This window comes from Gavialis gangeticus, unplaced genomic scaffold (genome assembly GCF_001723915.1).
Source record: "Gavialis gangeticus isolate Ggan-Ray unplaced genomic scaffold, GavGan_comp1, whole genome shotgun sequence".
Lineage (NCBI taxonomy): Eukaryota > Metazoa > Chordata > Crocodylia > Gavialidae > Gavialis > Gavialis gangeticus.
In genome coordinates this window covers 5,488,102-5,502,540 of record NW_017729009.1, presented here as the reverse complement: position 1 = coordinate 5,502,540, position 14,439 = coordinate 5,488,102, and the positions used below count along the sequence as shown (strand labels likewise).

General features: G+C 43.8%; 1 protein-coding gene across 1 annotated transcript; it reads left to right on the top strand.

Moving 5' to 3' along the window:
• The first annotated feature begins 80 nt into the window (after nt 1-80).
• LOC109292435 (thyrotropin-releasing hormone receptor-like) lies at nt 81-13,614 on the top strand. The gene is made up of 2 exons (XM_019509851.1): nt 81-922; nt 11,621-13,614. Exons 1-2 carry the CDS (start codon nt 125-127, stop codon nt 11,999-12,001), a joined length of 1,179 nt encoding a protein of 392 aa, XP_019365396.1. The 5' UTR covers nt 81-124; the 3' UTR covers nt 12,002-13,614.
• Nucleotides 13,615-14,439: the final 825 nt, after the last annotated feature.

Here is a 14,439-nt window from a genome sequence, read left to right as displayed (position 1 = left end):
GAGGCGCGGAGCCGGGCCGCGGGGCGGGGACGGCCGGACTCACTCCCTCCCTCCCTCCCTCCCTCCCTCCTCGCTCAGGACACGTGAAGCGCAGCCGGGGACTCCGCTCCCGGGCCCGGGCACCATGGACAACCAGACCTGGGGCTTCGGCCCGTCCCCGGGCAACGGCAGCGCCAACCAGACCCTGGGGAAGATGCCGCAGCCGCCGCTGGAGCTGCAGGTGGCGACCATCCTGCTGGTGCTGCTCATCTGCGGCGTGGGCATCGCGGGCAACGTGATGGTGGTGCTGGTGGTGCTGCGCACCAAGCACATGGTGACCCCCACCAACTGCTACCTGGTGAGCCTGGCCGTGGCCGACCTGATCGTGCTGCTGGCGGCCGGGCTGCCCAACATCTCCGAGGTGGTGGCGTCCTGGGTGTACGGCTACGCGGGCTGCCTGTGCATCACCTACCTGCAGTACCTGGGCATCAACATCTCGGCCTGCTCCATCACCGCCTTCACGGTGGAGCGCTACATCGCCATCTGCCACTCCATCAAGGCCCAGCTGCTGTGCACCGTGTCCCGGGCCAAGCGCATCATCGCGGGCGTGTGGCTCTTCACCTCGCTCTACTGCCTCATGTGGTTCTTCCTGGTGGACACGTCGCGGGTCCCCTTCGCGGACGGGGCGCAGGTCAGCTGCGGCTACCGCGTCTCCAGGACCCTCTACCTGCCCATCTACTTCCTGGACTTCGCCCTCTTCTATGTCATCCCGCTGGGGGTGGCCACCGTGCTGTACGGCCTCATCGCCCGCATCCTCTTCAGCAACCCGCTGCCCGCCACCCCGCAGCACGCCCGCCCGGGCTCGGGGCGCCAGGGCCAGCCCGCCAGCTCCATGAAGCTGTCCTGCCGGGGCAACAAGGGCGCGCTGAGCTCCAGGAGGCAGGTACGGCCCGGCCCGGGCGGGGTCGCGGCTTCCCCGGGGCCCTCGATGGCGGGGCAGCAGCTCCGGCGGCTCCGGCGGGGAGCCCTGCGGGGGGAGCAGGGTGCGAAGCAGCTGCCCCCGCTAAGCCCCCCGCTCCCAGCCCCAGGATCCGCGGGGCGGACGGGGGTGGCCCAGGAGGGGACCCCGGATCCGGCCCGGGGGCTGCTGGTTCATTGCCTCGCTCCTTCCCCAACCCCACGGTGCACCGGACCGGAGCCGGTTCAAAGCGCTTGCCGGGCTCGGCTGGGATAGCTGCCGGGTAATCGCTAATTACTCCGCGACTGCTAATGAGCGCCGCTGTCCGCAGCCGGCTGGTGCTGAGCAAGCCTCTGCCCGCGAGCCGAGCCGGGCCGCGGGGAGCGGAGGAACAGGGCCGCCCCGGTGCCGTCAACCCGCCTTCCTCCTCCTTCCCTCCGGGGGCACCAGCCCCGCTCCGGGCTCCGTAGCAGCTCGTCCCCCCCGTGCCCGAGCCCCTGCGGGCAGGGCTGGTCCCGGCTCCCCCCGCCCTGTGCGCTCTCCTCCCCTCTCTCCTTTCAGACCTCCCCGCTGGTCAGATCCGAGCTCTTTACTGCACAGCACCGCCCCGAAGAGCCCTTTCCTTCGGGGGTCAGTCACAGGAGCCGGGGTTTCCCTTTCCAACACCCAGCGAGCTGCCAGGTCCAGCTTTGTAGGTCAACTTTCCCATTTGGGTTTAACTGGCTTTGTCAAACCCAGAAGCAGATCTTGCCACTGGGAAGCTGCTGCCACTTTTTTGTGACTTCGCTCTTTTGTGCTTGCAGGCAAGCGGGCCCCATTCTCAGCCCGTCTTACACTGAGCTCCTCCTTTTTACACCCGCAGTTTCACTTGTCATGCCAGATTAGCTAACCTGCCCCTGGCTGCCAGGCAGGACTGTCCTGCAAAAGGTACTAAATGAATCTAAGCAGGAGTTCGTTACACCCAACAAACAGATGATGGTGAAACTCCGGCTGAATCCAGCAGAGTCCCGTAGTCTGATTTCTTATGCTGTGTGTTCACCTTTCTGTTTAACTCTTGGCCTTTCCCCTTCCCCTAGAATGACTTAGATCACATATTTCTAAAGGAACAGCAGCATTTGAAATAAATGAAAATAAAAGACTTTAGAAGTGTAAGCTGTAACTGAGGGTCTCCTTGGAAGGCGTGTAGCTGTCACTGGCAGGCTGGCACTCAGGAGCTAGGTGGAAGACTAGCATTTTTGAGGCCAAATCTAGCCCAGTGCAACTCCATTGACTTCTCTGAAAGAATCCTATGTGCTTAAATCCAGGCTAAATTTGGCCCATCGAGTTTGTAAACACTGTAGCTTGATACTGCTGATTGTGTGAAGCTGGTTGGAAAACAAGATATTTTTTGCACTTTGCAGGATGTGGGAGGAAGTATCTGCCTTTTTTTATAGCACCAGATTTCAAAATGTGGAATTTTTCAGCCATCTCAATTGCTGAATGTGGGGTGAGGTAAAGGTATACAACTCCGAGTGCAGGCACGGAGGGCTGCTTTTCTCTGTAACATTTTCCATTCATTTCAGCTGTAACTGTTTGCTTTCCCAAGACCTGTCGATACCCCTCTTGCATCCAAGGCACAGCGTTCCTCAACACTGGAAACACACTGGCATGCTGCCGTCTTTACTCCTAATGAGGCCTTTATAATATTTTAAAACTTCTCCTTTTGTCTTGTTTCTTATGGCCTTTCTGGTTTGTTGTCACATGAGGGTCACTGGCTGAGACCTGAGATGATTATACTCTCTTTTACTGAGCTTTTCACCTGTTGATTTCAAAGTATCTTATAAAGATGAACTGGTGTCACACAACAAAGGTGCTTTATTATACAAATGAGAAAACAGAGGCACAGGAGGGTGCAGTGAGATGCACAGGGCCACAAAGCAAGTCAGTGGCAGAAGTGTGCACATCTCTTGCTTCCTAGCCCTGTCTGCCAGACTTCATTGCCTCCTTCTGTATCCACTGAATTAGGCAGACTCCACTGAATCGTGCAGTTTGCTTAGGACTTCTCTGACAGGGAAAATGGATTACTGTGGAAATTAAATGTTGGTATTGTCAGTCTCTCTCCTGAGAGGCATGCGAGACAGGGAGTAAGAAGACATCTTTCAAGTGCCTGCTGAGCTCCACCAGCATAACTGACAACTGGTGGCTCCTTTCAGGTTGACTGAATGGTGTAAAGATCACTTAAAGAGCTTTTTCCTCATATCCTTTTCCCTGCAAGCAGCTGCAGCAGCCCCACGAGGGGTCAGAGATCGTAACACAGTTGCTGTTGTAGGTGCAACCTGACAAAAACACAGGTGGGAAGGACCAAGTGGGGGAATGTCTGAGGCCTGCAGCCGCTGAAGGGAGCAATCAAAAGGTGGGAAATAAACTGTGGGGAATGACAATGTGCACCCTTGATATTTGCACAGCTCCAGCACGTGAGGCTTTTGGCCGTTTCTCAGTTGCTGCAGCCTCTTTTACTTTGCTAACACCCTGGTTCCATTTTCATGGAAAGAAAAGGGCATGAAAAAATTTTAAAACCTGCTTTTTTTGTCTTTTTTCTGTTGCCATCTTGTTAAATTTGACAGCAAACCATTTTCATACATTAAAAACACCTGAAAATGCTCTACAGATTTGGAGGGATGGTTAAGGCTGAAAAAAATAGGACCAGATATACCTTTCACTTAGAATGGTAAATGTTGGGAGCAGCTCCAGTGACATCAATCAGAGTCGGAGAATCAGGTCCATGGAGTGACACTGTCCATTATCTGCCAGGAGACCAAGTAACCCAACCTCTCAGCTGGAGAATATCCAAGTCATTTGTTCAAATGCCAAACTTTGACTTACCTGTAGTCATGCTGTAAGCTCACACTACTTGCCTGATTAGTCTTTTCTATTATCCAATGAGCCTTTGAGGTAGAAAAACATTTCTTTAATATCTGAGATCCATCCATCTTTAACAGCAAATTGGTTAGAGCTCAGTACACTTATTAGAATTTAGAAAGAGAACTGGAGAGAAGACAATAATGGAAGAGTTTAGCAGGCCCTGAATTAGGGAGCTAAATATTACTTTGTGGATTTATCTTCTAGCTTTTTTATAAAGAAAAAAAAAAGAAAGAAAAGAGGTAGAGAGAGAAACAAAACTCAGCGGAAGCACCTGAGAGCCTCCTGTTAGTGAGAATCATTTACAGAGTAATGGTCCCCTTAGGGCCACACTGTGATTTGTTTGATGTACATGTACCCCTAGGATCCTTTGTAAATGAAAATTACAGAATGATTGGCATGTCTAAGTGTATCCAGTGTAATATGTGGGATTTTTATAACCTCCTATTTGATGGGCGTTAAAGGATTTCAGATGACACTGAGCTATTTCATGTGTATCTAAATCTGCATATCATCATACTGCAATAGTATCTAGGGCCCTTGATGATATTGGGGTCCATTGTACCCCATAAGGTGCCCCATATTGTACCCCATATTGTACAAACATAAAATAAATGACATCCTGTACCCCAGATCACTTACACCAGATCTGCAAAAGATAAAAGCCACCAAAAATACCTCACAGAAAAACTGGTTACTGGCAAAGCATTCAAGAGATTCTCCCCCAATTGTTTCAAATGCCTGTGATTGATCAAGTGTCTGTATCTGACCAATGTATAATATATTTAAGTCCAAAATAGCTTTTCTGCATGTTTGACTAGGGGGTTCTGCTGTCATGGCACCCTTTTCATGCTCTTGTAGCAAGCAGTGTGAGCATTGAGATGGAAAAACTCTCCCTGGATGCACAGCTACCTAGATGGGATGTGTGTCTGAAAACATTCTCTTATGCCATATTTTTAGAAGATTTTATTTCATATGATTCCAACTGCATTTAGTTTACGGCATCCTCCTGTTTCACAGCTCTTCAAAGCATAGCTGTTTACAAAGATAGTGATAGAGGAAGATGCATCATTTTGCCATTTGAACTATTATCAAACAACTGTGTGATGAGCCTTCTTGAAGCTGGTCTCAATCTCACTAATAACTGCTTCAAAAATGTATTACTAACCTCTGTCATTAGAATGAGACACAAAGCCAAAACGTTTGATCATATGAGATCAATCCTCTTTTATCAAACTAAATGCCTCTCCCCAGTATCATAGCTGATCCCCTTATATAATAGTCATTTGCCTTTCTGCATTGCCAGTGCATTTTCATTTGGACACTAATTCCTCTTCACTTTGTGGTGTGAACATTGGTATTATTGTGTACTGTTAAAAGGCTGACACATTCAACCCCAGGAATGGTTGTATTTTACTAGTAGGACAAGTGATTCCAGGTTCTCAACAAAAGCTTCAGACATAGCTAAATTTAAAAGAAACTGTTAAAAGTTTTGAAGCATTTATTTTTAAAGGCTACAATTTTAATTTATTCTTCTCAGCTAGGGACTGACTCGTCAAAGGCAAAGCTGTTCTCACAGCAGTTTCATCTGGAGATGGACATAACCTCAAAGCTCATGGGAAATCTTGTTCACATAAGTATACCAGCCTGGTTTTGCAGCCCCAGAGTTCAGAGAAGGTCACACACCTTTGGAAACTATATCTGACCCAAACCATAGTTAAAAAAACTATTGAGGGTCACCCAACACCTATAACATTGATGCTTGTTTCTACTGTAGATTCAGATTAGCATTATATCTTCTTTTTGTCTGAGTCAAGGGCCCCATATTACATCTTGAGGCTTTATTGAGAAGCAATTCACCATTTCTAGAAACATACATAGGAAATGATGTATTGGATTGGAGCAGCAATCCAAGTATAACATCTTCAGCAGAGGCCAACACCAGACACTGAAAAGGAAAATGCAAGAAACCCTTTCCATAGGGAAAGTTTCATTCTAGTCCCAATTAGTTAGAAATTGGCTAATGCCTCAAAACATCTGGGTTTATATTAACGTAGGGCAGGGGGAGGCAACCCCCAGCATAGGTGCCAGAGTATGGCATTCAAAGGCATTTTGCTTGGCACATGTGGAAAATGGCTGGGGCTACACAGCCATTTTGGGGTCGGGCTAGAAGATCTACTAGGTCCCTTCCGACCCTTAATCTATAAATGAATATGAATGAATCTATGAAACAAGGATTGGGCCCCTCGTGGCTCCTGTGCCACATGCACACCAACATCTTACAAGCTGAAGTTGAGGGGGTTTTTGGCACCCTGCCCAAATGTTGCTGACCCCAATGTAGGATTTGATCCTGCACCACTGACATGAATGGAAGCTTTGTTGTTGGCTTCCATTGCTATCTTATAGGGTTTACAAGTGCTGGGCTCTTCTCATGAGACATATAAAAGACATAAGGAAGATTCAATAGCCTGTGGAGACATAACAAGATACCTTAACCACTCTGCTTCCAGGCCATTAATACAAAAGCCCAAAGCAGGGACAAGCAAAAGTCTCAGGCCTTACTTGGTTTATAGGTCTATGGAAACGATCTGCTTATCAGGTGTTTATAAATATCTGATCTGATAGATAAAAAAATAAGATTATTTTATCAGATAATAATAGTGATAAGAAAGGCAGTAGAATGTCTTTAAATCACTACAGCCTAGTTTAAAATGCTCCAAGGATGAATATATACCTTTATGTATCAGGTGAGGCTGATGGTCTAAGATGAAATGAAGGTAAGAGAGCAGATATCTGTGGACACTAGGGTAAATGAAAGGAAACAGGATGACATTCACAGTCTCAGAAGCGGTTACTTAAAACAGGACTGTGGCAGAAGAAAGGAGTGATGGGAAGCCACCACACTCTGGAGGTCTTTTTTAGGTGACGTTCAGCAGGGAAGGAGATGCTGAATGGGATTGCAAAGCAAAAGCAATCTCTTCAAAATAAGCTGGTCACACTAGCCCCAATGATTGCCCTATAATGCAAGCTGTGAACCTGGAACCAGTGGAAACATACTCATAATACAAAGAGGTAGAAGCCCTGCCAGGAGCTGCATTGGAACCCGAGGTGCCAATTCAAGCACGGTTTGAGAACCCCAGCTTGGAGTGCAGTTGTTCTGTAAATTAAAATGGACTTCATTCTTAGGGCTTCCCAGTGGAATAAATTCTGCCACTTTTCTTTGGCACAGGCTTTAAAAGAGATGGTTGTGGATTAGCTCATTACAGCAAACAGCTCTCATCATTCCAGACATTAGAATTAGATGTTGTATATTGTGTGTGTAATGGTTTTTGGAAAACTTCCCTCTGAATTTCTGCTTTACTACGAGAATGGTGTGAGGTTTAGGCGAGGACAATTTTGTGATTATTTTGTGTGGAGCTGCCTACGAGGAAATCATCAACAAGAGAAGAACCTTGTTGACGGAATAGGGATGCAGAAGGCATTTAAGAGAGACATTTTAAGAAGTACGTCTCTTCCTGCATGTACTTATGCTCCTACCAACATGTATACACTTGACATTGAGTCAGCAAACAGAGCACTTGGAGGCAACTATAATACTTGTTCCTGGCTACACTTTAAAAATGCCTTTATGGGCTTATGGGCTCTATTATTTCACTAACCCTGAGTGACTGACAGATAAAACACCAGAGCCAATCTGAAGGGAGGGTGAGAGGGCTGTGAGGAGTGATGGGCAGGTGACCTATCCTTCCCTTTCTCTTTGATTTCAAAGGGCAGTGCAAGCATGGTCATTGAACACCCACAGACACCACCTCCAGGTTTTCAGGGCTGCTCACAACTGTGACATCAACATGCTAGGACTAGACTTTGCCTTCACAGCCTGGATATATTTAGGGTTTATTGGGTGCAGTCTATGCACGTTGCAAAATACCCTTTATATCTAGACTAAGTGAGGCTCAAAAGTGTCATTTTCTTTTGCTTACAGATATTTAGTAAGTGATAAGTGAACACTTAGAGATATTTAATAAGTGAACAATAGTGGTTTTTATGCTCAAGACATCCTATGTGGGACAAGGAGATGGCCATGAGTTGGAGATTACCAGTAACTTTTTGCCTTATTATAGTAATAAAGCAAAGATACCATAGCAAATGCTTCTGTGTGAGAGGAGGGCTGACCCTTTACCTATGGTGCTGATTGCTGGTAGTTGTAGTCAAAGGAGACAGTTGAGTTTCTGGAAGTGAAAGATTATTGTAGGAGGGAGTTACTTAGACTAGAAAAAAGCTCCATCTCAGATGTTTTATCTCATCCTTCTCTCTTGGTATGTGTCTGACTCACTCATCTCTACTACCTGGGATCTAACACAACTGCCATCTGAGCTGTTTAGAGATCCTTGTTGATCTTTCTGCCTACCAGAGCCCTTACTGTCACCCACTCCCCTTCTTTCAGGTTAAAGGTAAGTATCTCTGTGCTGTAAATGAGGCTGAATGGCTTTTATATGGAGTTTATCAATGTTCTTTGGAGCATTTTGTCTAATTTCACCAACTCTCTCCAGTAAGATAACAGTTAGACTTCTTGTTTAGGTTCTCTAAGAGCATGATTCAATTGTAGTTTGGGACCATCTCAAGGAGGTTTTTATTTTCACAGATATACTCCCCCAACCTCCGTCTTATACATGCCCACCTATGTGGTAGATTAGGCTTATTTTTAATTGAAATATGATGAGGAGAATTTAAGATGTTAGAAAATGTTAGATCTATCAACCCCTTAAGCCTGTCCTGCTTTGCAGCAACTTCCTGTAGTCAGTAAAACAGCTCCCGCCTACTAAAGAACAGAGTTGTACTTAGTATAGGAACAGGTGCTTTCCTCCTTTAGTCTAAGGAAGTGGACAGCTGACACCATCTCTCATGATTCGACTGGCTTCCTCTCCAGCCCCCACCTCCCCCCTATTAAACACTGAACTAGGGCCCCCCAATGACTATTTTTTCCATGGATGATGGTACACTGTATGTCTTTGCTTTCCTCAATGTAAAAAGGCGGGGGGCCATCACTGTTGCTTAAAATTGCTTTAGCAGATCAGTACCAGGCCTGATTCGCAATTGATCTGTGCCTTATGGTTATTTATTGCCAGTGTACATTCAGTGCAACATGCTACCAGATCACAACTGTAGCATCTTATAACTGTTTTCTACCATTTCTTTCATAACAGTCATCAGACATTATCAAATAGTTATCCAACCTGCTTTATACATTTTCTCTCACTTAAAAGTCCTCCTTACACTCCCCATTTAACACTCATAGCCAAGATTTAGTGCTTACTGTACTTCAGTTGTTTAATTACAATTACAAAGAAAGGATGATTAGTCAGTGTGTTCTGTAGCCACTTACTTCACTCTCCCAGGCATCTTTCCAGCACAGGCTTGATCCAAAGCTTGCTTAAGTCAATGGAAAAACCCTGATTAATTTCAATGGGTTTGGGCCAAGCCCCAGATCTCTAATACTCATTTTTCTGCTTATCTTAGTGGACAACAATTCCTTTAATGTATGTTCAAACAGAACAAGGGTGCTTGTCTTTAGTCAAATTAATAAGGAGCATAGTCTGTTCTATGCACACAGGAGACCAGTCTAAGTAAAACAAATATTTGTAGAGGTGAATACAATGTTGAATGAAATTGAACTCAGGGTTGCCTCAGACAGGCAGTTGGTTGCATTTTACTGTAGGTTTCAGCTGATTGTACAGCTTTGCTCAACCTGGAATTTCAAGCTCTCTTACAGAAACAAACCACTGTCAAACCAACAGTGGAATCTTTGCAAACCAGAGAAGCAGGTAAAAGCACAGACTCAGTGGGAACTATTCAGACCATGTACAGAGAAAAGCTAATGTTAGACATTCTAGGCCAACTGGTTGGCATAGATAGCTCAATCCCTGGCTTTGGTCCTTTCACACACAACGCATAACTTGGGAGCTCTCCCTATGTTCTGTGTGCATTTGTCTCCATGCTGGGCTGATTCTCTATGCTGACCACTACTTTTCTAGGTGGATGCTTTGTTCCTCATTATGAGGAGTGTTTTACCCCAGTTAATTGCTGTAACAATATTTCTTATGTTGATTTTTTTAAGCTATTAAAATCATTAGCATCAGGTTCAGCACCCTCATTGTCATTATTGATTGCAACTTCCTGGTTGGCACATGCAAATATTCATCCTCAAGATTACCATTTTTGGAATTGGTAAAACCCACCCTCCTCCTCATCCTCATCCTCAGGACATCATGCATCTCTCATCACCAGCAGTGGTAAATAGCAAATCTTTGCAAACTGTCTTGTCATTTATTTGGGAATTATTCAATATGTTATATGTTAAATTAGTATATAATGGAATATATATTTTACATACATATTTAAAGATGGGGAAAAGAAACCTTGTCATTGCTATACATAGTTATGTGGCAATTGCAAAAAGTGCTTGGGGCACTTATTCTGTATTTTGTTGCTTTGATGCCTCTGGAGACAGAAGCAGAATTCTTTCTTCCCAGATCACCAATGTGAGTTATGTGGGAATCTATTTTGCTGCTCTGTTATTGTGCATCACTGACCTGAAACACACGCTCTCTATTGGCAGAAGACAGCACATTCTACATGGCCCAGGCACAATAAGTGTGCTTGTGCCACCACAATGTTGCATGCACAAGGCTTCCTTTGGCTTCCAAGCCTGGTTGTAATCCCTTTCAGTTCCACGTGCCACTTTGCAACATTTCACCAATCAAAATTCTAGCAGTGAGCATTATAGAGGAATATGATACCTGTAACCAAGTAAAAAACATATTTTCAAAGAAACGGAAAAGAGGATATGAACTTGAAAGAAATGTGCTCTCAGAAGAAAAATTACACTCACCCTTTTTTCTCTTGTTTTAACATTTAGGGATGCATTTACCTTTAATACACACTCACTGCTGTTATAAACATGTGCTTTGCAACCTGTGTATCCAATAAATAAGTGTCGAACAAATTATAATCATCAATCAGGGAAACAGTTGCCTGTAACTGCTTAGTATTATTGTGGAATTCCAATACAAGTAAAAAGGCTTAAAATATATGAGAGAGAGAGAATAGCTTTGGATCCTCAATACTTTCTTGTTTCTGTTGAGTCAACATTGCACTTTCCTAGTATGCGGCATCTTTTTAAAAAATGTTAATTAGCTACTTTATGCAACTTCCCCCCTCACCCCCTTTGTCTGAAGAGACTGGGAATTTATGCAAGACACTGGGTGCTCTAACACCAGTGACTGGCAAAATCATTTGTATTTGAACTGTTTAAATCGAGCAGAAAGCCAATGGGGTCTGAATGAGCCATTATATCTGCAAAGTAATTTCAGTGCCTCTTGCTTAGTCTTTCAGCTCTGCACATAAGATAGATTCCCCATCAAATGTTGTTGTTAAAAGCAATTTTCAAAATTGCATTCAATCATAGAAATTCTGACCTCCTTGGGCATTTCCAGTTCATCTCCTTCAAAGGAGGATTGTTCTTAACAGGGTTTTAAATGTCTTGAATGATGATGGGACACCCACCACAGAACTATTACTTGTATCAAATAGGTTCACATGGGGTGAAATGCAGAGAAGTTGCTCAATATCTGTGTACCACTGTAAGCCTTTAAAATAAGGGGAAATAAAGCTTAGGTGATGCACAGTCCTTGAAGTGATATTTTATAGAGTTTTTAAAGTTGAAAGATTCTGTTAGAGAAGATGTAACATCAGCTGCTCTTTTCCCCCCCTCCCTTAACCTTCAAGGTTACCAAGATGTTGGCTGTGGTAGTGATCCTCTTTGCTGTCCTATGGATGCCTTATCGCACATTGGTCGTGGTCAACTCCTTCATGGACCCTCCTTACCTGAACATCTGGTTCCTCCTCTTCTGTAGGATGTGCATCTACCTGAACAGCGCCATCAACCCCATCATTTACAACCTGATGTCTCAGAAATTTAGAGCTGCTTTCCGAAAATTATGCAAATGTGAGCAGAAGAGGACTGAAAACACCACTCAGTATAACATCCCAGTATACTACAGTGTCATGAAGGACAATTCCCATGATAGCTCTGATCATGATGTTACAGAACAAGAAGATCTAAATGGTTTTCCTTCCATGGCAAAGAAAAGTAAGCTTTCCAGCTAAACATAGTGACCCAGAAGCAAATAGTCCTTGAAAAGTTTGTGGTTGCATATGCACTGTCTGGAAATGCCTATTGAAATTGTTTCTGCAATGTGTGTACAGCATGCAGCAAGCTTAATTTAATAGCTCCCTAGAGCATTTAACAAAATAGATTCTTAGAGGGCAAATTAATTTGCTTTTCCTTTATGTTAATTTATTCTCAGCGGGTACAATGTGTTAGACGTTGGTCAAAATTTTGCATCATTAAAGAGCCTGTAGTTAATGTGATAGTGCAATGAAGTTTCCTGCTATGTGCAAACATTTGTACTTGTTGAGCTGGGTCAGAGCTTCCAGAAATCTCCAAAGGAAAAAAAATCAAGGGTGGATTTGGGTCTTCAGTATTAAATCTTCTCCATTAACCTCTGCCTTTCACCTGGTGTTTAAGGACCAGTGAACTGCTAGAAAGACTGTCTTTCTGGTAGGACATAAAACTGAGAGCCAAGCCACTTGAAGTTATTAAATAAAAATCCCATTATCTCTTTCAGTAATAGGAGTGGTGTTTGCTGAAGACATTAGAACTCATTTAAATTCAGATAATTTTATCTTTCCAACTCTAAATTTTGCCAGCAGTTTCGGTGGTGGATGAGGTACTTTTCCTTTTCAGTAGGCTGTTGTGTGATGTTGCTGTTAAAACAGGCATTACACTGTATAGAAAAATGGCTACATTTCCTTAGCTGATGAATCAGCTATTTACCATCAATAATTTGTATAAAGTGACTTTGACTTTGTCATGGTGAATGGTACCATATAGATGTATAGTAGTCTCATTTTTAATTGTTGTTACAATCTTGGAAGAGGAGTATATGTTCATACTTCTACATGTCAACAAAACCATGTCAAAGGAGCTTGTCCCCTTCTTGAAGCTCACACTCATCTGTAACACCACTTGGTAAGAGCAACAGCCAGTCACCAGTAGTATTTCTTGTGGGAGTGTTTTCACACCCAGGCAGTAAAATGGCACTGTCTGTAACAGCAAGCACCACTTAAGAGCAACACAGCACCATGCAGCAACATGTTGCTTCTGAAAAGGATTGCACTGTATCTGAACAGCACTTAAAGCGGAGAAAGTTGCATTGACTGGAAGGAATATTCTTAACCCTAATATTTTTCTGTATTAAAAATGGCAGTATTCAGTAAGACCAGTGAGTAACAGCACCAATCTCCGTCAGCGCTATGAGCTCAGATTCTCACCATGCGTTAGACATCGTGTTTCATTACTGTGTAGGTTTACTCTACCTTATAGCACCACATCCTTAGAAAGTGGTGGGTGCTACTTTTAGAGCGCAAATTTGCAGGTATCCCAACATCTACCTACACAACAGAACTTGGGAATTCTGTCCTCCATTATGCCCAAACTGGAGACTATATAGCACATACTTATTTTTGGTGTGATGTGTGTATATTATACTGTCTTTTATTTAATGGTCTTATTCAAAAATAATTGTGGGGCAAAGAAAATCTAAAAAAAATATTTTAAATATATTCAGATAATTCTTGAACATTCATATTTGTGGACATAACAGTGTTTCTTTGGGAATTTAGTAGCTGAATTGTCATAAATGTCTGCTAGGATGTTACGAACACAGTTTCTCCTTTTGTTATGATTACTGGAAGGTCTGCTCACAGATTTGGACATCACTTCAACTGGATGGACTTTCCAGGGCTACAGTGTAAGAAAACTGAACTGCTCAAACATCTGCTGAAGCAGCAAGAAAAACAAATCTTTTACCAGTGATATTTAACTTTCTCCCTTATTTAGAAGTCACAGTGCTGGAGATTAACATGCATTTCAGAAAGAATCAGTGGGGACAGGGGTTATCACCCAGTCATTTGGTCTGAAGGACTCACACCACCAGTCAGGTTCTAGGAAAGGTATAATGAAAAATCAGAAAGCTGCAGTACACATGAAAACCTGCCATGATCAGTTATATCATATTAAAAGGAGACTGAGTGATTCACCAAATAATCCTCACACAGCAGTTCTAGCTGTTTTCTTGGTTTATTATGGGGCGATTTTATGTTATCCAGCAGGTAAGCAAGTTTCATTTGTATGTATGCTCATGATAAGTAGTGAAGTCTTATTATTACTATTAATTTGTATTCTGGTGGCATCTGGAAGCCCCATGGTAGGAAACAGCTCCCCTACACTTGGTACGGTAACATACATCTGATGAAAAGACAGACCTACCCCAAAAAGCAGAGAGGCTACGAAGTACAGAGAGTACTAAAGTGTACACAAGACAAGTGACAGAGAACTGCTTTCTGATAGACAGTCCAGCTCTTCCAAGGATGGATGGTTTACATGCTGATAAAAATAACAAAGCCAATAATAGAGACTGCACAGAAGGAAGAGCCAGGGCAACCTCAGCAGGGGTGTTCTGTTAAGTATTATTTAGACTGTT

Coding starts and splice junctions, on each gene's coding strand:
- LOC109292435 (XM_019509851.1), top strand. CDS start 125: ATGGACAACCAGACCTGGGGCTTCGGCCCGTCCCCGGGCAACGGCAGC. Junction 923..11,620: donor CGCTGAGCTCCAGGAGGCAG/GTACGGCCCGGC, acceptor TTAACCTTCAAG/GTTACCAAGATGTTGGCTGT.